Source organism: Ostrinia furnacalis, unplaced genomic scaffold (genome assembly GCF_004193835.3).
Source record: "Ostrinia furnacalis isolate ACB-3 unplaced genomic scaffold, ASM419383v2 OfSCF2491, whole genome shotgun sequence".
NCBI lineage: Eukaryota > Metazoa > Arthropoda > Insecta > Lepidoptera > Crambidae > Ostrinia > Ostrinia furnacalis.
The window spans coordinates 811,773-838,510 of record NW_021132730.1 but is presented as its reverse complement, the minus strand read 5'-3'; the positions used below and the strand labels follow the sequence as shown (position 1 = coordinate 838,510).

Sequence of the window (26,738 nt, the reverse complement as noted above, 5' to 3'; positions counted from 1 at the left end):
AAATAAAATCGGCTAAATCATCTGTGGTTTTTATTCTTTGACAAAGCTTACCGATTCGATTATGTTCAAATTACTTCACTAAATAAAAAACTATAGTTAAACTCTATGGTTTTGCTATCACTCATTCATTAAAAAAAAAAATCACTCATTCATTCACTTCACAGATCAATCGTTCATGGATCAACCATTCGTCGATCTTTAACTCATTAATTGATCATTCACTCATTTTACTGTCAAAGTGGGGATGACCAAAATTTGGGAGACAGGGTTTATTTTGGGGGCGTAAAAATAAATTTAAACACATATTTTATGAGATTATGTATGCAATTGAATAATTATTGCATATTTACACATTTTTCGACATGGCGCAGTCCCAATTCAGGTATGTTATTATCAAGCTTTGATCAAAATAATGGTAGCATGTCGTGGTATTATTTTGATTTTATTTCATTTTAAAACTTTTAGCTCTGTTGATGAATATGGTTTTGAGCGGCACGATGATTTCGACTTCGAAAGCTACGAAGATTTCATGTCAGTGTACCTGAAAGTTCTCGCTACGCGAGCACAAAAATGGGCTGTGCTGCTTGGGGAAGGAAAGTCGGTCAAACGCACAAACACCGTCAAAAGATATGTTCGCAAAGGTGTTCCCAGTAAGTACATAGAGCCATATCAAATTTATAGTTATTAGTCATCACAGTAAATTGAATTTGGTGTCAATTTCTTACATTCAATAGTGACTGATGTGGATGTTTCAATGTTTTGTAGGTGAACATCGTCCTTCAGTGTGGATGGCCATATCAGAGGCTGAAAAGATGAGGGAACAACACCCTGACTTATACCAAAAGATATTGGATGGCCCATTCGAAAAAGAGCTGGTAGACCTGGTTAAAACTGATTTGCCACGCACTTTCCCTGATAACATTTTTTTTACAAAGGAAGCTAACCACCAAACACATCTATTCAATGTTTTGATTGCATATGCACACAATAACAGAGTGGTCGGTTATTGTCAAGGGCTGAATTACATTGCAGGTAATAAATCAATTAAAACATAAGATTTTTGTTAAGAAACCTAAGTTCCTAATATCTTTTTAATTACAATTAAGTTTAATGTATTGTATTAATGTTTATTTAGCTTAATGACACACCTAACTACACAAAGTAATTAATTTTAAGTTTGTCCATGTGTGTGTGAACTGTGAATGTTCAACATCAATCTTTTTTCTTCCCATTTAGGTTTACTGCTGCTGTCTACAAAAAGCGAGGAGATTTCATTCTGGCTTCTCAAAGTGCTAGTTGAAAAAATTCTGCCTGACTATTACACCAAAACTATGGATGGGCTTATTGTGGACATTGAAGTGTTATCAGAGCTAGTCAAATCTAAAGTACCTGATGTTCACCAGCATGTGATAAACCTAGGTATGTTCACTTTGATAAACACAGCCAACTTGATAACACTAGATTGTTTTGATTAATGGCTCAATTAGTTCAATTTATTTTTAATCATACATTGTGCTAACCTGCCAGTGCTATTCTTTTGTATAATTTTTAATGTACCTACTTATATTTCAGGTTTACCTTGGGCTGTTATTACCACAAAATGGTTCGTGTGTTTATTTGCTGAGGTCCTGCCCATAGAAACAGTTCTAAGAATATGGGATTGCCTCTTCTACGAAGGATCAAAAATCCTATTCCGAGTTTGCATAACTCTGATCAAAGCAAACCGAGCTGAGATTATGGCTTGCAATGATTTTACATCACTGGCAGAATGCTTCAAAGCTATTGTTAAGAATGCCAGTGCCCTGCACTGCCATGAATTTATGCAGGTAAGACACCAATGATTATAATTATTTAATTCAATTTTAAAATGCCCTCCTTATAGTGTCTGTACTGACTTGGTTGAACAACTCTTAATTAAATGTCAATTAAATTGACCCTTGCTTCTTTGCTCCCAATTAGAGTGAAGCTGTATAGTGCATCTGTACTAATATATTTTTAATTTCTTTTTTAGTCAATTTTCAAAGTACCTGGGACCTTGTCCAACACTACAATTACTAAGTTGAGAGCGCGCTTCGCGAAGCAGCGCCGCGAACAGCAACAGAAAGAGCCTCCTCGATGAACTAACTAAAGCATTTTGAAGATTTGATCTCATTCTTACTACCAAACAAGCATAATTATTACTACTTATTTTGTTACACTCTGTTAAAACTCCATCTTGCAAATATTAATACAAGTTTACTGAAAAGAACAAAATATGAACAAAATGAAACCAAATATAAATAAAAGTTCTCAACAAAACCACTACTAGTTTTAACATTCCTGTCGCAGGGATTTGATTGACTAATAGTAGAGTCAATAATTTGTAAAGATAATAGTTTTAATATTAATCTTATTGAAAAATACCTACCTTGTATTTGGATTTTTCTGTGAGCTTATATTAGAAAAAATACTATAATGAAAATCTGCAATGTTTGATTTAGTGAAAAAGTGTTCAAGTCTAATATAGACCTTGATTTTTCATAACATCTTTTTGAAACTATGTACGTACTTTCTACTACTATATTTATATACTATCTAAAGTAGGTATACAAAGAGTGCTGAGCTTGCATGTCTATACAGATTTTATGAAAATTTGTGTAACAATTTGTTATTTTTAAAAAAATAATATACACAAAAATAAAACAATCTTCAAATCATAAAATGTTGTTAGTTATTAATATTATTATTGAATTATTTAGGGATCAGTATACGTTAGTTTCTGCGTAGCATTCAAGTATTAATATAATGTATTAATTAGATTTTTATTTTTCGATTTACAATAATAGTTTATTATTTCTATGCAAATTGAGATAAACAGTTTTCCTGTAAAATTCAATTACTTATAGAGAAGGGTAATGTTTATTGTTACATTGATCTATCTTTTTAAATCATAATCTTATAAGTACTTGCATGTTTGTTAAAAAATGACATTAATTTTAATAAAATCCTCACAGTATCTAATTGTAATAAGTATGTAATTTTAGCAGAGACTAATATTATGTGGCAAGTGAGAAAAAAATAGTACATATATTTTCCTTTTTTCTGTGACCTAGCCTTTGACAATAAACCTTGCATATCTGTATGTTAGCATCATAGCATGGTCCTGATATAGGGTAAACCAGAGAGTGATTGCCCACTGGTAGTAATTGCCCGCTTTAAGAATAATATTGTCAGGTGCTGACTTTGAATCACTCTAGTTATATTTGAATTTACTAAGTAGATGGCTCCGAGATCAATGAACAGTAGATTTAAAATTTACAATAGGAAACACTAAAGAAAAACAGTCATGGCGGATTTTGCCAAGACGGGTGAAAATGTTACTCAAACAGGTAAAGACTTTAACAATTTTACTAAGGAATTACTTGCTTAGAGGTTAAATTTTTTTTGCAAGTTATTTAATATTCAACTAATGGTGTATAGTTATGATGAAATTATAAGTGTTTTCTCCATTATCAATGAAAATAACTGATAAAATTTGATTTCTAACGGTCATTTTAACGGTGGGTAATCACTGCACGTAAATCTGTATATTTTTAGTTATTGCCCACCATCATTTCAGTTATTGCCATATGTTAATGTATAGTTATTGCCCAGGGCAATTATTATTAGAGTGTTGCCACCATGCAGTAGCAGTGTTTAAGTTGCTCATTGCTAGACTTGTTTTGCAATTTACAGGCATAAATATTGAAATGGCTTTTAATGTTTCATTTTCAGTATGCCAAAGACTCCAAAAGTTCAATATAGCATAGAAAATTTGCAAAAAGCGATCGAAGCTGTACAAGATGTATCCAACAATTTATCTACAAGATAAATTGCTGAAAAATATGGTTTGGCTTGAAAAAATTGATAAAAATTCAAACGCAAATACAAAAAATGAAAATCCTACGTTAAATCTACTAGTGAAAATGTTAATTGTAAGGAAATAGATACAACTTTAGGGAAGAATAACCAACAGCTAATTGAACATTCTGAGCAACCACTTGAACTGATATCAAAGAAGATAAAAAAATAAATACATATAAAATTTACATATAAAATTCAAATTTTTGCGTCATCTATGTTTTGAAGTAGATGATTCTGTCTCTACCGATTCTGACTCATCAACATCAGCTCAAGAAATATTTGATAATATGTTAATAAGGCCAAACGCAATTTATTTTGAAATTTTGAAGACTGTACTACTAGAATTTAAGTTTAATGTTTTGTTTTGTTTATTTAAAGCCTATTTTGTCATTTTAAAATTGATTATTTTGTTTTAAGATACTGGGCAATTACTGTGCTTTGATGTGGGCAATTAGTGTAAGTAATGGGCAATGACTGTACTTTTTGGAGGATTTTAAATTTATTTCAATATTTTCTAAGTTACGTAAGTTTTAACTAAAAACTGTTAATATTCTGTTTAACAGTTTATTGAGTTATAAGAAAAAAGTCATAAATGGTCGATAATTAAAATACTTTCTTTAATTTTTCATCTCAATGTATTTGAAATCTTTAAGTGGGCAATAGCTATACGGTTTACCCTACATATTTATTGTTAGGCATAGTTATTAATTGTTGCTCAATGTAATTTTTTGCTATATAAAATTTGTTATTTTTACTATTTAAAATATTTTTCGCTTCTTGTTGGCCAGGTAGGAGAAACTATGTCTGGTTGGTCAATGTGTAGGTTTAGGGACTTCATGTGTAAGGTCTGTTACTCTACAATAGCCCTCAGCACATTAAAACTTTAAGATAGCTTTACATTATGTAATATTATTTTTGTAATTTTCATTCTTTGAAGTTGGTGTGTATAAGATTAAGAATTTTGTATGCTGCTGCCCAAGTTGATTCACTGTGCTAAGAGTAATGTAATGCCATAATATCTGTTTAAATGTGCGTAAATGAAAATAGACTATTGAGATGTTAATGAATTTTATTTATTCTACCTTTTTTGTATTTACAGATGATTGCTGGGGATCTATTCAATCACTAAATTAACAGCTACAAATTATGTCTATGCAATATGTTTTATGATTTTCCACTTTCTAGAACATCCTTGGCCTCATTGATTTTTGCAGCAATTAAGGGTGATCCCCCTCTATCTGGATGATTCAATAACATAATTTTTCTGTGGGCATCTCTTATCTGCAACAAACATCAAATAAGTTTAACAATGTATTTAAAACTAATATGCACATAAAACAATACTAAAACTGCCACTGAATAAAAATGTAATAATAATGTCATTTTGCATTCTCCTCCAATGAACTTTATGGCAAAACTATTACATAAATGTGGTACACAATAGTGGACGAATATGTATAAGGATGGATACTTATTCAGTCAAATGTAATGAAAGAAATTTTGTTTTTTACTCCAAAATCCATAATAATTATTACAAACCTTTGCTTTGTTTGCAGTAGGACTAACTCCTAATATTAACGCAGCTTCTCTTTTAGTCATTTTGGATTCGAAACCACCTTTGTAGTATTTAGAGGTAGCTAATGATTCAGCATCAAATTTTGGTAAATTTTTGACGGCTTCTGCAAACTTTGTTGAAGCATTGGGCACCTGCCTGATTATGTATCGACCGGCAAATCCGACTGCAGCCATTCCCAGACCGGCTAAAATGATTGAGCTAGCCTGTAATCAGCAACATCTTATGAGTAAAATTTAAATAAAGTGGTGTAAGAATAAATAAGGTTATGAGTGGTACAAACCATGTTTACTTATTTTTTTTAATATTGTATCAGATGTGCATTAAATCTGAATAAATAAATCCTTCATATTTTTAATAAAAACCAATTGAAGACGTAACTTATTTGGATAAAATTAGTTTTACTGTTTTCCAAAATTTCACTGACAACTATTGCGCCATGGTGTTGTTTTTAATTTTGACAGATAGTTGACAGGTTTACGCAGTGTAGCCATTGTATTTAAAATTAGTTCCCAAAAAAATTTTACGTCGAATTCACTTCCATTCCACTCCACCACATTACACGTGGTAAAAGCTAGCTGATTCTAGCCAAAGTTTATGTTACTTTGCATATTAAGGACTTACATTGACTGTGTCGTTAAACTACACACAACAATCCTTACATTACGTTACATTTTTTAATACCAGACTATTTTTCAATAAAAGAAAGAAATCCGAAATTATGTAGATTCATACTGAGTAGTTATTGTAGCACTCAATTAAAGAGAAGACCAAAATATCTAGAAAAATTATGTTCAATTACATTTAAGAAAAATTCTCCACGTTAATTAATTTCTCCCCGCTTCACGGGGAATTTCCTTAATAGGCCAACCCTAAGTTTTTTTTTTTAATAAAAATACACTTTGAGTAAATGGAATTTGGTCCTTTAAAAAAACCGGTACTGTAGTTTATCAACTAAATCGATTATATCTAGAACATCACTATGGCCGTTACGCACAAAATGATACTGGCAACCCGTAAAATGCAAGCAGCCAACCAAATAAAGTTACGAGAAAAAAAATTATGCCTTTTCGAAGTGGTTCAACATGGCAGGAGATCAGGCGCAATTTTACCAGTTACTAAATAGCTTACTATCGGCAGATAATGACATCCGATCGCAAGCAGAAGTGAGTACTAATATATTATAATTAAATTCTTAACTTTTTGTTGTAAAAATTGTCTTCAGAGTAGTATTATTTGACAAAAACTTTTGTGGTGGCCTCGTGTCAAAACGTGGTCATGGAGGAGGCGCTCCGATTTATGTATTTAGAAGTAATAGTAAAGTAGTATTCCATAAAAATACCAGATGCTACCTTTTTTATTTCTATTTTTGTTAAAATTAACTGATAAAAGTATGTAGAGTGAAGGTTCCCACAGATTGCTGTTCTGTTGGTACGAGGTTTGCATGTGGTTCGCCGGGATTTCAGTACATATTTCAAATTGTAATATCTAGTAGCATTTTTTATCTTAGTAATATGTACTAAAATGATTATAATTTTAGACCTAGGTATCAGAAAGGTACTTATCAATCTAGAGATAGAGATGACAATCACGATAATATCGAACAAGTACATACCAACCTCGATTTGTATTTAGCATTCAAGGTCAAGTTCATCATTACTGACTGATTTATAAATATGTGCTATGTATGTGGTCGAATTTAAAAAAAAGTCATAATTATGCTAAGTTATTTGTTAATATCCAATGAATGTACCTAATAACCTATAGCATCTCATCTCATCATCAGTTTCTAATTTATAAATCCTTAGGGGGTTATATTACAGGACTGATTTATACCTTACAACTGAGGAATTATGATTAGCTTTCACAGTATCTCTGTCCCATACAATGTTGTGCATTCAACATAGTGGCACAATTTAAAATGTATAAATAAAGCACCTATCTCATGCACTATTTTAAATTAGAATAATAGTGCACTCAAAGTACAATGTGTTGCACTAGTTACACAAGGTTCTAAGTAAATATGTAACTTAGAATGGTTTTACCCTTTGACCATTTGATTAAATAAAATCACTTGCGGTACCATACTTAAACTACCTTGTGGTTGCAGTTGAAGGTTAGGCACTAGGCTAGTCCAATTAACTATTCAATCAATATAAACTCTATTTTGAACTTGTAATTTTATGTATAAGAAATGTGAACAATGTGTATTTTTTAATAGTGGTATACATGTACTGTTGGTGTACCTTTCTAAATAAATAATTTGTTGTACAGGAAACATACAACAACATCCCCACCGAGACAAAGGTGTTGCACTTAGTGGGAGCCATCCAGAATGTGGAGCTCGGCGACGACGGCCGCCAGTCGGCCGCGGTGTTCCTGCGACGGCTGCTCAGTACAGAGTTCTTCGAGTTCTTCCCGAAGCTGCCGGTGGAACAGCAGGCAATGCTGCGGGAACAGCTCCTGCTCACACTGCAAATGGATGTCAGCCAGCAGTTGAGACGCAAGGTTTGTATTTTAATTCAGAAACTAAAATAGAGCATTAAGTAGTCACTGGTGGCTGGTCCAAAACCCTCATATTATGTTCAGTTGGTATTTTCAGATTCTTTCTTATAAATATTTTGATTAATTCTGCTTGCAAATTGACCTAACTTCATGTTCTTGTTTTCATTAAACATCAACTGTCATAATCATAAATTGCATGCTTTCACAACATTTTTGTTTAGTGGTTAAAAAGGTGATGGGCTTTTGGAAAGTATAAATGGTTTTCTAGTCGGCCCGTGTGTCCCTACGGCGGCTTATGCTGCACAGCGCGAAGACGTTAGGGTTGTTCCCAAAATTACCGCTTGTGCAGCAGAAAATGATCACTGAACAAATGCTCCATACAATGCAGACTGATGTCAGCCAGAACCTTAGAATTGAGGTTTGTCGGTTGTCTGTGTGTGCATGAAGATGATTGCAGTTTTATTGCACAATACACTAATACAATTTTGCATTATTGTGTAACAGCTGGGTTTTTTAACATGTGTGTTTATTCTTTAACTCTAATCAAATCATACAATCAGTATAAGCCAAATGATTCAGTAATAAATTGTTAATGATAGAGTTCAACCCTGTAAAAAGTTTAGTTGAAACTAGAACTAGTAATATAAATAAACACAGTAGCACTAGTGATTCTAATTTCGTATTCTGACTCACAAAGAGTGATTCAGGCAAAGGCTCTCAAATTTTGTTAGATTGTGAGATAATTACATGATTCATCCATTATGAATGTGAATAATCCAGTACAACTAGGCAATGTTTGTACAAGGCAATCCAGTAAAAAACTGGCTGAATGTTTTTTCTTTTTTTTATCTTTATAGGTCAATATTTTTTCTCCCATCTTTTGCACCATACCCATGTGCTAAGATAATAAAAAACGCACTCAATAGGAGCAGAAAGTAAAACCTTGGGGTTGTTTCTTACAATTTACGAATTTATTGTTAAATTCTTAGGGAGTCACATCCATTGTAAAGTTCTTTAGAAAGAAGATGAATAAACTTATACAATATTGTGTGTTGGAGCTACTGGCAGCTGAAGGATGTCCTCATAAAAATAATCAATATTGTTGAATAGTTTAAAGGTCTCTTCTATTAATACATTGTCTGTGCCTCTACTGATCAATAAGCTAACTAACCTTGATTGAAAGCTTTTAAACTAACTATAGGAGTTAATAACATCATTGTTTACGTTTGAGAAGTGCTTGTTGCGGGAGGTGCGATTTATTCGATGCCGAGTGTAGATATTTACTATTTATGTATTCGTCATTACAGTGAATAAGAAACAAGTTTTTTGAAATTCCTTAATATGGCTTTTTATAACTTTTTGAACATTAAATAAAAAGCCGTTATTATTTTAGGCCATTGTATTGATATTTACCTCAAAAGATTAATGTATTTCATTTTATAATAGGAAATTGTCGTAGTTTTTAAATATCCGGTATCCGGCCGGATAGTGAGCTACTATCCGGTATCCGGCCGGATAGTAAATTGAGGCCGGATATCCGGCCTACCGGATAGTTACCGGATATCCGTTTCATCTCTAATCATTGTTCCTAATAAAACGTTTTTTTCTTGTTTTAGATTTCTGATGTAGTATCAGAGTTAGCCAGAAACCACATTGACGACGATGGTGTCAACCAATGGCCCGAATTTCTACAGTTCATGTTCAACTGCGCTGCTTCACAAGACTCCAACATGAAAGAGGCTGGCATTCGGATGTTTACGTAAGTTAATATAGGTTTAAATGCTCAAGCCAGTTTATTATCTGAATGTTTATACATGATAGCTAGTAATCACTCAAAAGTGTCATGGTACTGGCTATCAATTTACTCATTTTAATTGCACATGAACTGTGATAGACTTGAGATAAACTTATGATGTCAGATCAACATTGGGTGTCTATTTTAGGAATGCTGAAATAGTTACAATCAGTAAGCCGCTTCTCCATAGATTAAATAATTATCACTGTATTCTCAATTTTTTTCTGACATGAAACCCAAAAACGAACTTATAAAATGTCAAATAGAAATCATTCTTATACCTTAATAACCCAATTACATAATTATTCTTGTTTCCAAGTTACAAGAAACGTTTTATTTCCATAGGTCTGTGCCAGGTGTGTTTGGGAACCGTCAAAATGAGAACTTGGACGTTATCAAGCGTATGTTGCTCTCGGCCCTACAGCCGACCGAATCCGACGCTCTGCGCATCCAGGCCGTCAAAGCCGTGGGCGCGTTCATCCTGCTACACGACAAAGAACCCGCCATCCAGAAACACTTCAGCGATATTCTGCTGCCATTGATGCAGGTGTGTCTCAAATTTAAACTTTAGTTCATGCAAATAGCACACAAATTACGTGCGCATCTGTCTATGAGATGTGTTACTGCCAGATTGTGCAATAGCAACTTGAGATTTTCGCTAACACCACTCTTTTTATAAGATGGAGTTTGATAGTACCTCTCAATACATTGTTTTAAAAGTTACTAATGTAATTCATTACTTACAACAAAATATTACAATGCATTTATTTTCTTTACCAGGTGGTGGTGCAGTCCATTGAGAAGTGTGAAGATGACTCAGCCCTCAAGGTGCTCATTGAATTGGCAGAATCTGCACCAAAATTCTTAAGGCCACAGCTCGAAACCATTTTCCAAGTCTGCATAAAGGTAAATATTTTTAACATCTATGTATAGCCTAGCTTACCAGTATCAAGACAGAATATTGGTCATGTTCAATCAAATGTGAAGCAGTATTTTTTGGCAGGGATCTTGAGCGCCAAAAACGTTCATGTTATTTTAACAAAAATGTATTCTGTAAACCTATATTCGAGGAAAATATCCAAATATTGCAGAAACGACGTGTGAATTTTTCAACAGCTCGTGTATGCGCCAGCCGCCTCTGTAAATGTAAACTATGATATTCAATGCCGTTTATCCAGTCGAAAAAATGAGTGATATACTGCCATGTGAGCAGAATCTAATACATAGAGTGCTCTGATCGTTACCAGCTATTGTAGACTCCTAGATTATATCATCGCTCGGTTACAGGTTGTGGGTGAGACCGACGCCGAGGACACGTGGCGGCAGCTGGCTCTAGAGGCAATGGTGACGCTGTGCGAGACAGCACCGGCGATGGTGCGCAAGCAGGTGCCCAACGCGGTGTGCCTGCTCACGCCGCTCGTGTTAGAGATGATGTGCGAGCTGGACGACGAGCCCGACTGGGCGCTGCAGGACGACGTCGCCGATGATGACAACGAGAAGTAAATTGATTGTCTTTTGTTTATGCCCAAAACTTTTTTAATGTTTGTCGTTTTTTGTATATGGACAGATCTCAAACGCGTTTGAAGTAGTTTTTTCTATATTCCAGAAGTTGTATGATGAAATATGTCTATGTACTTGGTGAACATATTTCGACTGCACATACCAGTGCTAAATCACGTCACAGTCATTGGCCTTTTTAAGGCAGGAAGTACGTGTTTAGAATTCGCAAATAGTTTATAATGAGTTGATTAACTAAACGCCGATCGGATGATATCAAAATTACATTCTATTTGAAATTTACTGTTTGAAATTATTTTAATTAGTGAAATAAACAATGGCCATCCACTTCCGTCTNTTCCGTCCTAAGTTTATGCAAATGCAATCATTAACCGCCTCGTAGTAAGGTTCTGTTTTTTGGCTTCATTTACTATAGTGAAGGCGTGGAGAATCTTACAAAATTAATAACGAGTTAATTAACATCCTTGCTGTTCTATACATTAGGATGTCAGTCCCTCGCTAACATTAACATTGTTCACATATCCCTGTTGTTTATACCGTGAGAGCAATTTTTAATGTTCGGTATTATTTCAGCAACTACGTAGCAGCGGAGTCGGCGCTTGACCGTATGTGCTGCGGCCTAGGCGGCAAGATCATGTTGGGGCTCATCGTAGGCCAAGTTCCCGAGATGCTGAACTCTGAGGACTGGCGACGGCGCCACGCCGCACTCATGGCTGTCTCCTCAGCCGGCGAGGGGTGCCACAAGCAGATGGAACAGATGCTCGACCAAGTCGTCTCTGCTGTGCTGAAGTACCTGGGTGACCCTGTAAGTAGACTTGAGAAAGTTTCTTTGATCCTCATTATAAAGTATTAAGACAGTGCAACTACTACCAGTCAATTGACATACTTTCTGTATGCCAATGAGGGTTTTCGCGATTGAAAAATCCGCCAGATGGCGGGACGCGGACGTGGGGTCCGACCGCTGCGTGATAGGTGGATTTTGACATATCTGTCAATGTCATGTCAAAAATAACCAATCACGCAGCATCTGGACCCCGCGTCCAGTATCGCCATCTGGCGGATCCTTCAATCGCGAGAACCCTCATTGACTTGATGTCGAAGTTACGAAAAATCAAATTTTTACACCAAATGGAATACTTAGTGGATTTTTAGGGCTAGAATAAAGTGATATTTTATGCAAAACTGTTAATGGTGTCAACTATACAATATTAATCTTACATTTGTCTGAACTGTGAATTTTTTGTGTATGTACTTGTAAATAAATATAACAGATTACTTTTTGTCCCTAGCATCCCCGAGTTCGCTACGCAGCGTGTAACGCGATCGGACAGATGTCGACTGACTTCGCTCCCATTTTTGAGAAGAAATTCCACGACAAAGTTGTGCCTGGGCTTCTTATGGTGCTCGACGACAATGCTAACCCGCGTGTGCAGGTAATTAACGGCTTTGTAATCCTTTAGTATGACAACGATATAATATCTTTTCTGCATATTTATAAATACTTGTCTGTCGTCACAGGCGCACGCGGCTGCTGCTTTAGTAAACTTCAGTGAAGACTGTCCAAAGCCAATTTTGACCCAGTACCTTGACCCACTGATGAACAAGCTGGAAGTTATCCTTACTGCCAAATTCAAAGAGGTGAGTTCGAAACATAAGTTCAGTAAGTTTCCCCAATGTTCGTTAGTGATACTACTTCATTATGGTTATGTCACTTCCATAACATTGGAATAGTGAGCGTGTCATTTGCTCCCTTACTTACCCTCTTTATGGAAAGTCAGGGATCTCAGATCACGCACATATGTTTAAAACAAATTGATTTTAGCTTTTCAAAGTAAAAGATGGTAGAGAAGTTAAATAATACGCACGCACCTATATTACAGCTTCAAATAAAATGCATGAAAACACACTTATTTCATAATTAAAACTAAAGCCTGGTCCGTGAGCACGTAGAATCTCGTCCAATGACCCCAAGCTGCCCATCCTAGTCGCTCGCACGTAATTATGTTGCTGTCGCGCTCGCACACTCACTGCGGGCGCGCGTCGCACAGTCGCGACAGCAATATAATTACGCGCGAGCGATAAGGATGGTTAGCTTGGGGTCATTGGACGGGATTCTACGTGCTCACGAACCAGGCTTTAATTAGATTCAAAGTAGCGTGTCATGTTGTAATATAAAGGTGAGGATTATTTTGTAGAGCGATATACATGAGTATACTCGTTGTGCAGCTGGTGGAGCGCGGCACCAAGCTGGTGCTGGAGCAGATTGTGACCACCATCGCGTCGGTGGCCGACACCGTGGAGAAGGACTTCGTCGTGTACTACGACCGCCTCATGCCCTGCCTCAAGTACATCATCGCCAACGCCACTACGGACGAGCTGAAGCTGCTGCGAGGGAAGACCATCGAGTGCGTCAGTCTTATTGGTGAGTTACTTCTACTTGGCCATGTGGTTTCAATGTCACTATGAAAATACATGTGTGTCTCTTGAATCGATCCTTTGCGCCTTAAGAGCACTTTCACATTTAGCAACTGACGCGCTGCCGAAAATTTCAGACTATGTGACAGCGGATGCATGCCTTCACATAATAAAAACGCCGCTGCCGCGCTGCAGTCGCGCTACTAACACCCTAATGTGAAAGCGCTCTAAGTTATTCACATATCCAAACATCTATTGCCTTTTTAAAAAGTTTAGTGAGTAATTTTTGTAAGTTGTCTATTCTTGTTTTCTTTTCCCAATGTTCGTTAGCGATGAACTTTTCCTATGGGTACATCACTTCCATAACATTGGAATAATAAATGTGGCATTTGCTCCCTTTCTTGCCTAACTGTGGGAAGTCAGGGATCTCAGTTCACATACAAAAGCATATTTTATCTAATAAATCTGATGCTTCTTTTTACATACAGTTGAATTTTTTCTATTCACTCAATATATCACCGTCGTCGATGTTAAAACTGCTATAAATTAAATACCGTCGAATCTATAAACATGATTGCACGTGTCGAATTGCGATGTTCCTATTGTGACACGTGAACGTTATCATTACTGCTGCAAACTTGATATTTCCATCCATTACTCTACATTGTTGGATGTAGGTAAAATTATCAGTATTGACATGTCTGACCCATTTGAGTATGACGCCCGGTTGGTGAAGTGATTTCCTTGCCTTTATTAGTCATAAGCCAGAAGTCGTTGGTTCGATTCCCGCACAATGTAAACATGAAGCAATCAGATCGGTGATTACTATGTATAATTATGTATGTATTTACAAAAAAAGTACTTATTATAATTTATTTATGTCTTTTACTTTGCAGGCTTGGCCGTGGGTGAAGAGAAATTCATGTCCGACGCGTCCGAAGTTATGGACTTGCTGCTGAAGACTCACACGGAAGGCGAGCAACTGCCCGTGGAGGACCCACAGACCTCATACCTCATCTCGGCGTGGTCCCGCATCTGCCGCATCATGGGCAAGAAGTTCGCGCAATACCTGCCGATGGTGATGGAGCCGGTTATGCGAACGGCCGCCATGAAGCCTGAGGTGGCGCTGCTCGATAATGAAGACCTGGAGTCCATTGAGGGCGACCTCGACTGGCACTTCGTCACGCTCGGCGAACAACAGAACTTCGGCATCAAGACTGCCGGTAATTTTCTCTTTTATACTGCATTTTCTTGTCATTACAATACAAATACAAATAATTTATTGAATTTAAAACATACATTAACATTTACACTTGTATACCTTAACTAATACAGAAACAAAAAACAAACGGTGAACATTTTTGCCGACTACCGTCAACACCATTCATTTCAGTCACCTTTAACCTTTTTAATACTTGGTTTATCATCACTGTTGCTAATAGCACACAAATTACGTGCGCATTTGTCTATGAGATGCGTTACTGCCAGATTGTGCAATAGCAACTTGAGATTTTCGCTAACACCACTCTTTAATAAGATGGAGTTTGATAGTACCTCTCAATACAAATTCTTTGCCAATTAACCTTTAGGGAGCAAATTCCAAAGCCACACATCAAGTGCAAATGAATTGAAATTGCTTCTCACAGCACACAACTATCATCGGCTCCTAGCGATGAGAATGAGATCGTGAAAATTGTGTTTTTTCGATTATGTATTGCTCATCAGTAAACTTATTTTTTGTAGTGTGCAATAAACAATCTTCTATCTTTCTCCCCCAGGCTTGGAAGACAAAGCATCCGCCTGCGACATGCTGGTGTGCTACGCGCGCGAACTCAAAGAAGCGTTCGCGGAATACGCCGAAGACGTGGTCCGACTAATGGTGCCGATGCTGAAGTTTTACTTCCACGACAACGTGCGCACCGCCGCCGCCGAGTCGCTGCCCTACTTACTGGAGTGCGCTCGCATCCGCGGCCCGCAGTACATCCAGGGCATGTGGGCCTACATCCTGCCCGAGCTGCTCAAGGCCATCGACGCGGAGCCCGAGCAGGACGTGCAGGTGGAGCTGCTGAACAGCCTGGCCAAGGTAACTCGATCTCTATGGCTCACGTGTTAACGTGCGCCCGCGCCGCGAGTCGTTGCCCTACTTACTGGAGTGCGCGCGCATCCGCGGCCCGCAGTACATCCAGGGCATGTGGGCCTACATCCTGCCCGAGCTGCTCAAGGCCATCGACGCGGAGCCCGAGCAGGACGTGCAGGTGGAGCTGCTGAACAGCCTGGCCAAGGTAACTCGATCTCTATGGCTCACGTGTTAACGTGCGCCCGCGCCGCGAGTCGCTGCCCTACTTACTGGAATGCGCGCGCATCCGCGGCCCGCAGTACATCCAGGGCATGTGGGCCTACATCCTGCCCGAGCTGCTCAAGGCCATCGACGCGGAGCCCGAGCAGGACGTGCAGGTGGAGCTGCTGAACAGCCTGGCCAAGGTAACTTGATCTCTATGGCTCACGTATTAAGCTTCAACCACACCAACTTGTGCAGATCGCCATCACCAGCGCGATCATAGGCCAATGTCAAGTCGCGCGACTAATCAAGTGACCTGTGACTTGTGCACACGCCGCCGAGTCGCTGCCCTACTTGCTCATCCGCGGTCCATAGTACATCTACGGTTAAACCTAAGAAGTTAAGACCTAAACATGAGAGTAGATTTTATACCGAGTTTTAACGGGGGCACGCATTTGATTAAAAAAAATCTGGCCTACATGAAATTCACGCGATTACCGATACTTTCGCGTCCTGCGCCTATGATAAGATAAGAAGTCATAAACTGTTTTCTTATTTCTGCATAAAGCCAGAATGTGTACTGTTAGAGGGCGGTAGTATCTATTCTTATAAATAAAACACTGGATACTTTCACATTATATTGCCTTATTTTACATGCAATTCATCACTCGACACAAAAGCGCGCGGAGTCGTCCACGCGCGTCCCTCCATTCAGACGTTTCTAGTGTGACATTGACATTACGTCAATATCACTGACAGCAGCTCATGGGTTATAACGTTACCGTTATTTTAACGTTTTCGGTTTTTCACAATGAACAGTACTAATAATAGTTTCTATTTGCAGTGCATCGAGCTGCTGGGCGCGGGCTGCCTGTCGGAGGAGATGATGGCGGAGGTGCTGCGCATCCTTAACAAGCTGCTCACCGAGCACTTCGAGCGCGCCACCGAGCGCCGCCAGAAGCGCGCCGACGAGGACTACGACGAGGTAACATACTTCTCAACTCATACCCATAGCCATCGGCATAAGAGTAAGCGCACACCGTTGATTTTTCGTCGGCCAATAGTTTAGTCGGGCAGTTGATCAGTATGGGAGTGCGCACACTACGCCGATTCTATTTGGCCGATTCTTCATACAATTTAAAATCGGGCACAACTATCGGCCAACTAAAAATCAACGGTGTGCGCCTACTTTAAGGTGTATAGCATAGTGAGACTGAGTTTGGATTATCTAGAATGGAGTTATCTTCGATAAATGAATTTTCACGTCATTTGTTCGTACCTTATCCAGTGTTTGCTTCTACTTAGCTTACAAGGATATTCATTACAACTGTATTTTGATTATTTGGTTTATTTGAAACTGTACATCTGCTTTGTGTACAGTTTCAAATAAGTGAAGTTTCCGACTAGTCGATTGTCTAGTATTCTTACAGCATTACACACTGAACCATAATTAAATATTAATCTTTGTTCTGGAATTAAAAGCAGTTGTGGACAATGGACGCAAGCAAAATTCATTAAAATATGTCGTCGCCGACATTCATAAATGCGTAATGTATGCACTGCACGTTTGTTGCATTAATTCCGAACTTAGGACTTGTACAGACGTCACATGTAATTTTAATAAAAGCTATTTTGTTACAAAAATGTATGATTTGCTGTCGTTGTTTCCAAGGTCTACGTTTCTCAGACTGCTTCCATTATGGACTTGAAAACAAACACATTATGGGCCATGTAGACCTCGGCAATCGAGTAAGCAAGGATCATTTTGAATTTGCGGAAAGACCCAACTGTTTTCGTCGAAGAATATATTCACAAATGGACAATTTGACATCATTTCCCAATAATTCGAAATCACAACTTTTCTAAAAAGACACTTCATTCTGGTTTTAAAAACTTAATTAATTTTAAATTACCTGTAAATTACGATTTTTGGTCGCATTGTAATGAGGGTTTTCGCGAATGAAAAATCCGCCAGATGGTAGACGCGAGGTCCAAATGCAGCATGATTGGTTATCTTTGACATGACATTGACAGATATGTCAAAATCCACCAATCACGCAGCAGTCAGACCCCACATCCACGTCCCGCCATCTAGCGGATCTTTCATTCGCGAAAACCCTCATTGAAAAAAAATAGTTTATTTGAGTTGACAAAATAGTGACGTCACTTGCTTGTAGTGCCATACAAAATCTATGGGAGAGTTTCGTTTTGACATAAAAAGTACGTCAGTTGATTGGTGGTGTCAACACTTCTATTGTAATGTTTCCCAGGTGGTAGAAGAGCAGTTAGCCGACGAGGATAATGAAGACGTGTACGGGCTGTCGCGCGTGGCGGACGTGCTGCACGCGCTTNAACAGCCTCGCCAAGGTTCGTTTGGAATCGCTCTTCTTTTGTCTTATAATCGTATCGTTCTTTCGTTCGTTTCAGCCGAAAGACGTCCACTGCTGAACAACGGCCTCCCTCAAGGATTTCCACAAAGACCGGTTCGGCGCTCGTATCCAGGCACCTCCCGCAACCCTCACCAGATCGTCGGTCCACCTAGTGGGAGGCCTGCCCACGCTACCTCTTCCGGCTCGTGGTCGCCACTCAAGAACTTTTCTGCCCCAGCGGCCATCAGCTCTACGAGCTATGTGCCCTGCCCACTGCCACTTGATTTTAGCGATTCTGCGGGCTATGTCAGTCACTCTGGTTCTCCTACGTATAATTGAAGCAATTTTTATAAGGAAGGATTTGTTGGACTTTTTTACGAGTAATCACTGAACAGATTTTAATGGAATTCGGTGTAGATATCTTCAGACCCAGGCAAAACAAAAGGGGGACACGTTCGTCTTTCTGTGACAAGGAAATTCACACGAGTGAAGCTGGGATCAAAGACTAGATGTGCCGCTCTTCTCTCTGTTCCTGCTGCTGTTATAAAAGCAAGACACGTTTTGTTTTATTTTTAAAGATGATAAAGCGAAAACGTCGTAATTAAGCGTTGTTTATTTGCAGTGCATCGAGCTGCTGGGCGCGGGCTGCCTGTCGGAGGAGATGATGGCGGAAGTGCTGCGCATCCTCAACAAGCTGCTCACCGAGCACTTCGAGCGCGCCACCGAGCGCCGCCAGAAGCGCGCCGACGAGGACTACGACGAGGTAACATACTTCTCAACTCATACCCATAGCCATCGGCATAAGAGTAAGCGCACGCCGTTTTCGTCGGCCGATAGTTTAGTCGGGCAGTTGATCAGTATGGGCATGTATGGGAGTGCGCACACTACGCCGATTCTATTTGGCCGATTCTTCATACAATTTAAAATCGGGCACAACTATCGCCCAACTAAAAATCAACGGTGTGCGCCTACTCTAAGGTGTATAGCATAGTGAGACTGAGTTTGGATTATCTAGAATGGAGTTATCTTCGATAAACGAATTTTCACGTCATTTGTTCGTACCTTATCTAGTGTTTGCTTCTACTTAGCTTACAAGGATATTCATTACAACTGTATTTTGATTATTTGGTTTATTTGAAACTGTACACAAAGCAGGTGTTTGTGTACAGTTTCAAATAAGTGAAGTTTCCGACTAGTCGATTGTCTAGTATTCTTACTGCAGTACAATCTGGACCATAATTAAATATTAATCTTTGTTCTTGAATAAGCAGTTGTGGACAATGGACGCATGAAATATTCATTGAAATATGTCGTCACAGACATTCATAAATGCGTAATGTATGCACTGCACGTTTGTTGTATTAATTCTGAACTTAGGTAGGACTTGTACAGACGTCACAAGCAATTGGAATAAGAGCGATTTTGTTACAAAAAAATATGATTTGCTGTCGTTGTTTCCAAGGTCTACGTTTCTCAGACTGCTTCCATTATGGACTTAAAACAAACACATTATGGGCCATGTAGATCTCGGCAATCGAGTAAGCAAGGATCATTTTGAATTTGCGGAAAGACCCAACTGTTTTCGTCGAAGCATAAATACACAAATAGACAATTTGACACCATTCCCCAATAATTATCTTTGACATGACATTGACAGATATGTCAAAATCCACCAATCACGCAGCAGTCAGACCCCACATCCACGTCCCGCCATCTAGCGGATCTTTCATTCGCGAAAACCCTCGTTGAAAAAAAATAGTTTATTTGAGTTGACAAAATAGTGATGTCACTTGCTAGTGCCATACAAAATCTATGGGAGAGTTTCGTTTTGACATAAAAAGTACGTCAGTTGATTGGTGGTGTCAACACTTCTATTGTAATGTTTCCCAGGTGGTAGAAGAGCAGTTAGCCGACGAGGACAACGAAGACGTGTACGGGCTGTCGCGCGTGGCGGACGTGCTGCACGCGCTGCTGTCGGCGTACCGCGAGGCCTTCTTCCCGCACCTGGACGCGCTGCTGCCGCACCTCGTGCAGCTGCTGGCGCCCGGCCGGCCCTACGCCGACCGCCAGTGGGCCATCTGCATCTTCGACGACGTCATCGAGTTCGGAGGTGCTTGAACTGACTACCAGGCTACTGCTGGATATAGGTTTTCCTCGATCCGCGCGATAGGTGCCTTCGGCTTATCGCATCCGACTTCAGCCATCCTAGCGTTTAGCGTCATTCCATCTAACTGGAGTTCTATTCTATTGCTCAAGTTGTGGTCTGTACAAAATTCAATTTTTCATTCAACGTGTAGCCTTAGTAAGCTAGCTTCTTCCCTATATTTGTTACAGTCAAAACTCATAATCATTCAAAATCACTTTAGACTGCAAAAATCAGTCAAAGGTAGTTTTGATTGATGCTTTTGGTGCAATCTCCAAGGTCAATCTAGTCGCATTATGCTCGAATAGTATTAAGTGAACTTATTCGTAATCCAGTTCTCAAGATTATCCCTCATTTTAATGACAGTTCTTATAAACATCGTGTTAATAACGCCCACCCGTTTGCGTTCCCAGGACCCGCATGCGTGAAATACCAAGACATATTCCTCGAGCCGATGCTGGCGGGGCTGTCGAGCCCCGAGGTGGAGGTGCAGCAGGCGGCGGCGTACGGCTGCGGCGTGCTCGCGCAGTTCGGCGGCGGCGCCTTCGCGGCCTCCTGCGCGCGCGCCGTGCCGCTGCTCGCCGCGCTCGTGCAGGCGCCCGCCGCGCGCTCCGTCGAGAACCTCAACGCCACCGAGAACGCCGTCTCCGCCGTCTCCAAGATCATCAAGTACAACCACTCGCAGATCAACAGGGACGAGATCATAAGGCATTGGTGAGTNGGGCCATCTGCATCTTCGACGACGTCATCGAGTTCGGAGGTGCGTACACGTGGCTGTGTCATCACCAGCCTCTACTGAGGGCGGACGTACTACACGCGTGCTGTCGGCGTACCGCGAGGCCTACTTCCCGCACCTGGACCGTTGTTAGTATAGATAGATCCAGGATTGAGGTTATTTTAGCTATCAACATAGATTATCGGCCACTACTGATTAAAGAGCTTCTCTAATACGCGCCATTTTGCCGGCTTCGACATGTCACATACAGCTTCTGCCATAGATCTAGCGTCTAGCGTCACTCCATCTCTCTTGGGCGTCCAACTATTGCGGTCTACACATGACGTGATTAAATTTTTCATTTAGCTTCATTAGAAAGCAGACTTAGTGAAGTTACCAGTTACTAATGGGTTCTGCACAGAATTTATATCAGCTTATTCTACAATAAAGTAATCAGGCAGTTAAGAAAGCCCTAATAAGTTAGCAATTTCCATACATCATACTATCCTATCTATATTTTCTCCTTTCGTTCAAAAGTAATTTTCTAGCAGTGTAAATAACGCGCACCCGTTTGCGTCCCCAGGACCCGCATGCGTGAAATACCAAGACATATTTCTTGAGCCGATGCTGGCGGGGCTGTCGAGCCCCGAGGTGGAGGTGCAGCAGGCGGCGGCGTACGGCTGCGGCGTGCTCGCGCAGTTCGGCGGCGGCGCCTTCGCGGCCGCCTGCGCGCGCGCCGTGCCGCTGCTCGCCGCGCTCGTGCAGGCGCCCGCCGCGCGCTCCGTCGAGAACCTCAACGCCACCGAGAACGCCGTCTCCGCCGTCTCCAAGATCATCAAGTACAACCACTCGCAGATCAACAGGGACGAGATCATAAGGCATTGGTGAGTTTCTGTTGTTAGCGACTCCGAGTACAGTAGAATCCCGACTATCGCGGCGGCCTGCGCGCGCGCCTTGCCGCTGCTCGTTGTAATATTCAGCAATTTTCTGTACTGTGTTTTTTGCTTTTTATGAAATCTGACGTCAAGGCACAAGTCTGCTTTATAAATTTTAGTACTACAAGGAACTGATTGAAGAAAGTCTTCATGTAAACGTTTTTCTTCACACAGCATCATCCAGCTAGTCCTAAAATAAACATAGCTTCTATGGGTATCAGACAGAATAAAAAATGAGACCTACACCAAATTGGTCATCTAACAGCGTCATTGTAGTATGAGACTCCTTATTTACCGTCGGGAAATGCTTTACGCACCCACTGACCTAGGGTGCGATCAGTGAGTGATGGAATCCAGATGAGCGGGACCAATTTACCAAAAAAAGGACTGAGGCCTTCCTGCTCCTACATGGCCATACTCTTGTACCCTATTTATTCATCACTACGTTCCTTCCAGGCTGACATGGCTGCCGGTGGTGGAGGACACGGAGGAGGCGCCGCACGTGTACGGGCTGCTGTGCGAGCTGGCGGCGGGCGCGCACGCGGCGCTGGCCACGCCCGACGCGCCCGCGCACGTCATCGCCGTGCTGGCCGAGGCCTTCCTGCGCGACGCCGTGCCGCCCGACCACGCCGTCTACGCGCAGATGGTGCAGCTCGTGCGCCAGATACAGGTGCGTGGAGACTGTTTACATTGCTATTGTGTTGTGACGGGCTGCACGCGGCGCTGGCCACGCCCGACGCGCCCGCGCACGTCATCGCCGTGCTGGCCGAGGCCTTCCTGCGCGACGCCGTGCCGCCCGACCACGCCGTCTACGCGCAGATGGTGCAGCTCGTGCGCCAGATACAGGTGCGTGGAGAAGATCATCAAGTACAACCACTCGCAGATCAACAGGGACGAGATCATAAGGCATTGGTGAGTGTCTGTTGTTAGCGACTCCGAGTACAGTAGAATCCTGCGCGCGCGCCGTGCCGCTGCTCGCCGCGCTCGTGCAGGCGCCCGCCGCGCGCTCCGTCGAGAACCTCAACGCCACCGAGAACGCCGTCTCCGCCGTCTCCAAGATCATCAAGTACAACCACTCGCAGATCAACAGGGACGAGATCATAAGGCATTGGTGAGTTTCTGTTGTTAGCGACTCCGAGTACAGTAGAATCCCGACTATCGCGGCGGCCTGCGCGCGCGCCTTGCCGCTGCTCGTTGTAATATTCAGCAATTTTCTGTACTGTGTTTTTTGCTTTTTATGAAATCTGACGTCAAGGCACAAGTCTGCTTTATAAATTTTAGTACTACAAGGAACTGATTGAAGAAAGTCTTCATGTAAACGTTTTTCTTCACACAGCATCATCCAGCTAGTCCTAAAATAAACATAGCTTCTATGGGTATCAGACAGAATAAAAAATGAGACCTACACCAAATTGGTCATCTAACAGCGTCATTGTAGTATGAGACTCCTTATTTACCGTCGGGAAATGCTTTACGCACCCACTGACCTAGGGTGCGATCAGTGAGTGATGGAATCCAGATGAGCGGGACCAATTTACCAAAAAAAGGACTGAGGCCTTCCTGCTCCTACATGGCCATACTCTTGTACCCTATTTATTCATCACTACGTTCCTTCCAGGCTGACATGGCTGCCGGTGGTGGAGGACACGGAGGAGGCGCCGCACGTGTACGGGCTGCTGTGCGAGCTGGCGGCGGGCGCGCACGCGGCGCTGGCCACGCCCGACGCGCCCGCGCACGTCATCGCCGTGCTGGCCGAGGCCTTCCTGCGCGACGCCGTGCCGCCCGACCACGCCGTCTACGCGCAGATGGTGCAGCTCGTGCGCCAGATACAGGTGCGTGGAGACTGTTTACATTGCTATTGTGTCGTGACGGGCTGCACGCGGCGCTGGCCACGCCCGGCGCGCCCGCGCACGTCATCGCCGTCTACGCGCAGATGGTGCAGCTCGTGCGCCAGATACAGGTGCGTGGAGTTTCTATTGTATTGTCAAGAACTTTTTCGGCATCACGTGTTTTTAGGCTCGGTTTTCAACAAGGCGGAGCGGAGAAATGTTTTGAACGACCAATCAAATGTCATTCAGATTGAATAAAATATGATTGGTTATTCAAAACATTTCTTCGCTCCGCTTCGCCTTGGTGGTAGCCTGGCGTTACGTTTTGATGTCCAAATGAAACTCTTGTATAGCTCGCACAACGAATTTTGAGGCAAACCCATACAAAAGTTAGACAAAATACGCAAGACGTCAACGCGACTAGCACAAGACTGATACCGCTTGATCGTTTCAAATTTTGCTGCACGATCTATAAAATGAATTGATTTTATCTGAACGCAAGTCCTTGAATTCAGACCGATTTTCCGACGTCACTTGTTATAGATTTTTATTTATTTTTTTATTTTATTTTATTCGGATAACCAACAGCAATACAATACAAATAATGGGACCTTAAATTATGTATCTGCTCATTGTGATTGTGTCATATGACGTCGCGCGACGTCGTCATCAAACGTATGCTATGACTCCCAATCACTGAGTGGCATCATCAACCTTAAAAAAATTAATCATTACTTTTTTCTTTACAGGGCAATGCAGAACTCTTCAACTCGTGCCTCATGCAGCTAAGCAACGAACACAAAGAGGCGCTACAGTTGGCCCTGTCCACATAGTGGCCGCGCCGCGCTCCTCGTATTTATTGTCGCCACCCGACACCGCACCGCCTCACCCGCACCCACCACCCGTCGCCCTCCGCCCCGGCCGCCCCCCGACATCGCTCGCATCAGGCCCGCCGACGCCGCAACGAGTCTCCGTAGTGACATACTACACTACGCTTGCTACATAGCATTGAAGATTCGCCACGAGCGCGGAACGGCAGCCGTTAACGTCGCGTATCGCCACAAATCACTCACGCCTCCGGCTTTCGACTTCACTTCTAATTGTGTGCATTAAGTTTGACACAGTGTATCGCGTTGTAACGATATTATTGCTCTATTTAAATGTTTCTATGTGGTTGGTAGATACCCGACTGATATATCTATCCGATTAAATTGTTGTAATTGTAATGGACTGAAGGCATTTTCTCCTTATCTTGGATTTATTTGATCTCCTCTTGTAATGATGTAACTGTTGGGCTAATTAAAATTGCTGTAANTGCTGTGATATATTTTTATAATGATTTATGAGATCATTTCATTCAAGCTTCAGCCTACGTATGGCGCCTCTTCGACCACATTTGAAGGTTTCGAAACGTTTTGATGTTTTTCCTTACAAACAAAGTTTTATAAGGAAATGCGATTATGATGGTCCAATTTTTACTTTCAAACTTGATTATATTTCGGTTGCTGCATGCTCTATACTTCTCCGCCTATTCATTGTCTGTTCACAGGCCAATATAGAAGGTTTTGAACATTAAAGGCTAGTAGATAATACAAAATTATGCAAATTGGGCCATCCGCATTCTTTTTTGTTATAATTTGCCATATTTCAGCTACGATGGGAACTTGGTGGCTGTCTCTCGCTATGATCGAGATGTCTGTTTATAAGAAATAATTTTATTCAATTATAAATATATATAATATTATATTATATATACATTTCTTTGTTTAACTAAAATAAAAGTTATTGACATTTAATTGATTCCTTTTTTTTTCCAACTCCTACCACCAAGAAAGTATTTTTTGGTGTAGGGGATAACTTATCCTTTTCAGAATCGTTATCTAGGTGGCAGCCTAGGCATCCTACAACGTGCAAATCTATACTTATATTATAAATGCGAAAGTAACCTTGTCTTGCTTTTACACCTAAATCACTGAACCGATTTTGATGAAATTTAGCGAAAGGGAAAGGACAGGACAGTTTTGAAATATAGGAACGCGCGCGTGAAAGCTAGTTATAATGGTGTGTCCAGGCGAGATGGGTTTCCACCCGGGTAAAAACCCAATAAATACCCGTTTCATTCCACCCGTGGGTGCGGGTGAAAACAATTAATTTGATAATTATTTTAATTGGTATCTTTTCTTTATTTTTATTGAATTTTTCTCATTTAAGTTTATTGATTAATAAGTAATAAGTCTAACACTAATATGCATTTATATCGTGGCCAAATCGTAAAATTGATCAGGTTATGATGATGTGACCAATAATTTTATAAAATGGTGTTATTTCATAAATCGTTGAACCGATTTAGAAGAAATTGGTAGGAACACAATAATTTGTGATCATGGCAAGGACATGGAGGGGGGGGGGAGATGCCAAACTCTCTTTGATGACATTACGGTATAAAGTTACAAATAACAACACCAACTACAAAGTACTTCTGCTTAAAAACTTGAAATCGAACCGCCCTTCCGCCACTGTAACGCATTGTAACATTTTTCAAGACCTCCTCTCCCCCAGATTGCATTACGTAACACTAGAACGCCCCCTTAGCAACAAATACCACTTCTCACTTTTAAAAAATCGCTATTTTTGTTTTCACCCACCAGAATGGGTGATAATGGGTAAAAACCGGGTTTTTACCCAAATCACCCAGTTTTAACACTTTTAACCCAATCGGGTGAAATGGGTTTTTACCCACGCCCACTACCCATCTCTAGTCCAGACTGGGCGAATGGGCTC

General features: G+C 40.7%; 3 protein-coding genes across 3 annotated transcripts; 2 read left to right on the top strand and 1 right to left on the bottom strand.

Moving 5' to 3' along the window:
• The first annotated feature begins 213 nt into the window (after nt 1–213).
• LOC114355730 (growth hormone-regulated TBC protein 1-A) lies at nt 214–4,945 on the top strand. The gene is made up of 7 exons (XM_028308723.1): nt 214–382; nt 466–650; nt 766–1,032; nt 1,237–1,419; nt 1,573–1,826; nt 2,012–3,148; nt 4,561–4,945. Exons 1-6 carry the CDS (start codon nt 363–365, stop codon nt 2,117–2,119), a joined length of 1,017 nt encoding a protein of 338 aa, XP_028164524.1. The 5' UTR covers nt 214–362; the 3' UTR covers nt 2,120–3,148; nt 4,561–4,945.
• A 20-nt stretch (nt 4,946–4,965) lies between these two features.
• LOC114355731 (mitochondrial import inner membrane translocase subunit TIM14) lies at nt 4,966–5,920 on the bottom strand. The gene is made up of 3 exons (XM_028308724.1): nt 5,738–5,920; nt 5,422–5,660; nt 4,966–5,163 (listed from the first exon to the last, which is right to left on the bottom strand). The coding sequence occupies exons 1-3, from the start codon at nt 5,739–5,741 to the stop codon at nt 5,047–5,049; spliced, it is 360 nt and encodes a 119-aa protein (XP_028164525.1). The 5' UTR covers nt 5,742–5,920; the 3' UTR covers nt 4,966–5,046.
• Nucleotides 5,921–6,470: 550 nt separating this feature from the next.
• Nucleotides 6,471–25,623, top strand: Karybeta3 (karyopherin beta 3). The gene is made up of 17 exons (XM_028308771.1): nt 6,471–6,621; nt 7,730–7,963; nt 9,577–9,719; nt 10,101–10,302; nt 10,536–10,661; nt 11,043–11,254; nt 11,847–12,078; nt 12,563–12,706; nt 12,792–12,911; nt 13,500–13,695; nt 14,585–14,911; nt 15,467–15,771; nt 16,811–16,951; nt 20,226–20,445; nt 20,892–21,192; nt 22,585–22,798; nt 24,707–25,623. The coding sequence occupies exons 1-17, from the start codon at nt 6,541–6,543 to the stop codon at nt 24,788–24,790; spliced, it is 3,282 nt and encodes a 1,093-aa protein (XP_028164572.1). The 5' UTR covers nt 6,471–6,540; the 3' UTR covers nt 24,791–25,623.
• The last annotated feature ends 1,115 nt before the right edge of the window (nt 25,624–26,738 follow it).

Coding starts and splice junctions, on each gene's coding strand:
- LOC114355730 (XM_028308723.1), top strand. CDS start 363: ATGGCGCAGTCCCAATTCAG. Junction 383..465: donor ATGGCGCAGTCCCAATTCAG/GTATGTTATTAT, acceptor TAAAACTTTTAG/CTCTGTTGATGAATATGGTT. Junction 1,033..1,236: donor AGGGCTGAATTACATTGCAG/GTAATAAATCAA, acceptor CTTCCCATTTAG/GTTTACTGCTGCTGTCTACA.
- LOC114355731 (XM_028308724.1), bottom strand. Junction 5,164..5,421: donor CTACTGCAAACAAAGCAAAG/GTTTGTAATAAT, acceptor TGTTTGTTGCAG/ATAAGAGATGCCCACAGAAA.
- Karybeta3 (XM_028308771.1), top strand. CDS start 6,541: ATGGCAGGAGATCAGGCGCAATTTTACCAGTTACTAAATAGCTTACTA. Junction 6,622..7,729: donor ACATCCGATCGCAAGCAGAA/GTGAGTACTAAT, acceptor TTTGTTGTACAG/GAAACATACAACAACATCCC. Junction 11,255..11,846: donor GCCGATGATGACAACGAGAA/GTAAATTGATTG, acceptor GTATTATTTCAG/CAACTACGTAGCAGCGGAGT.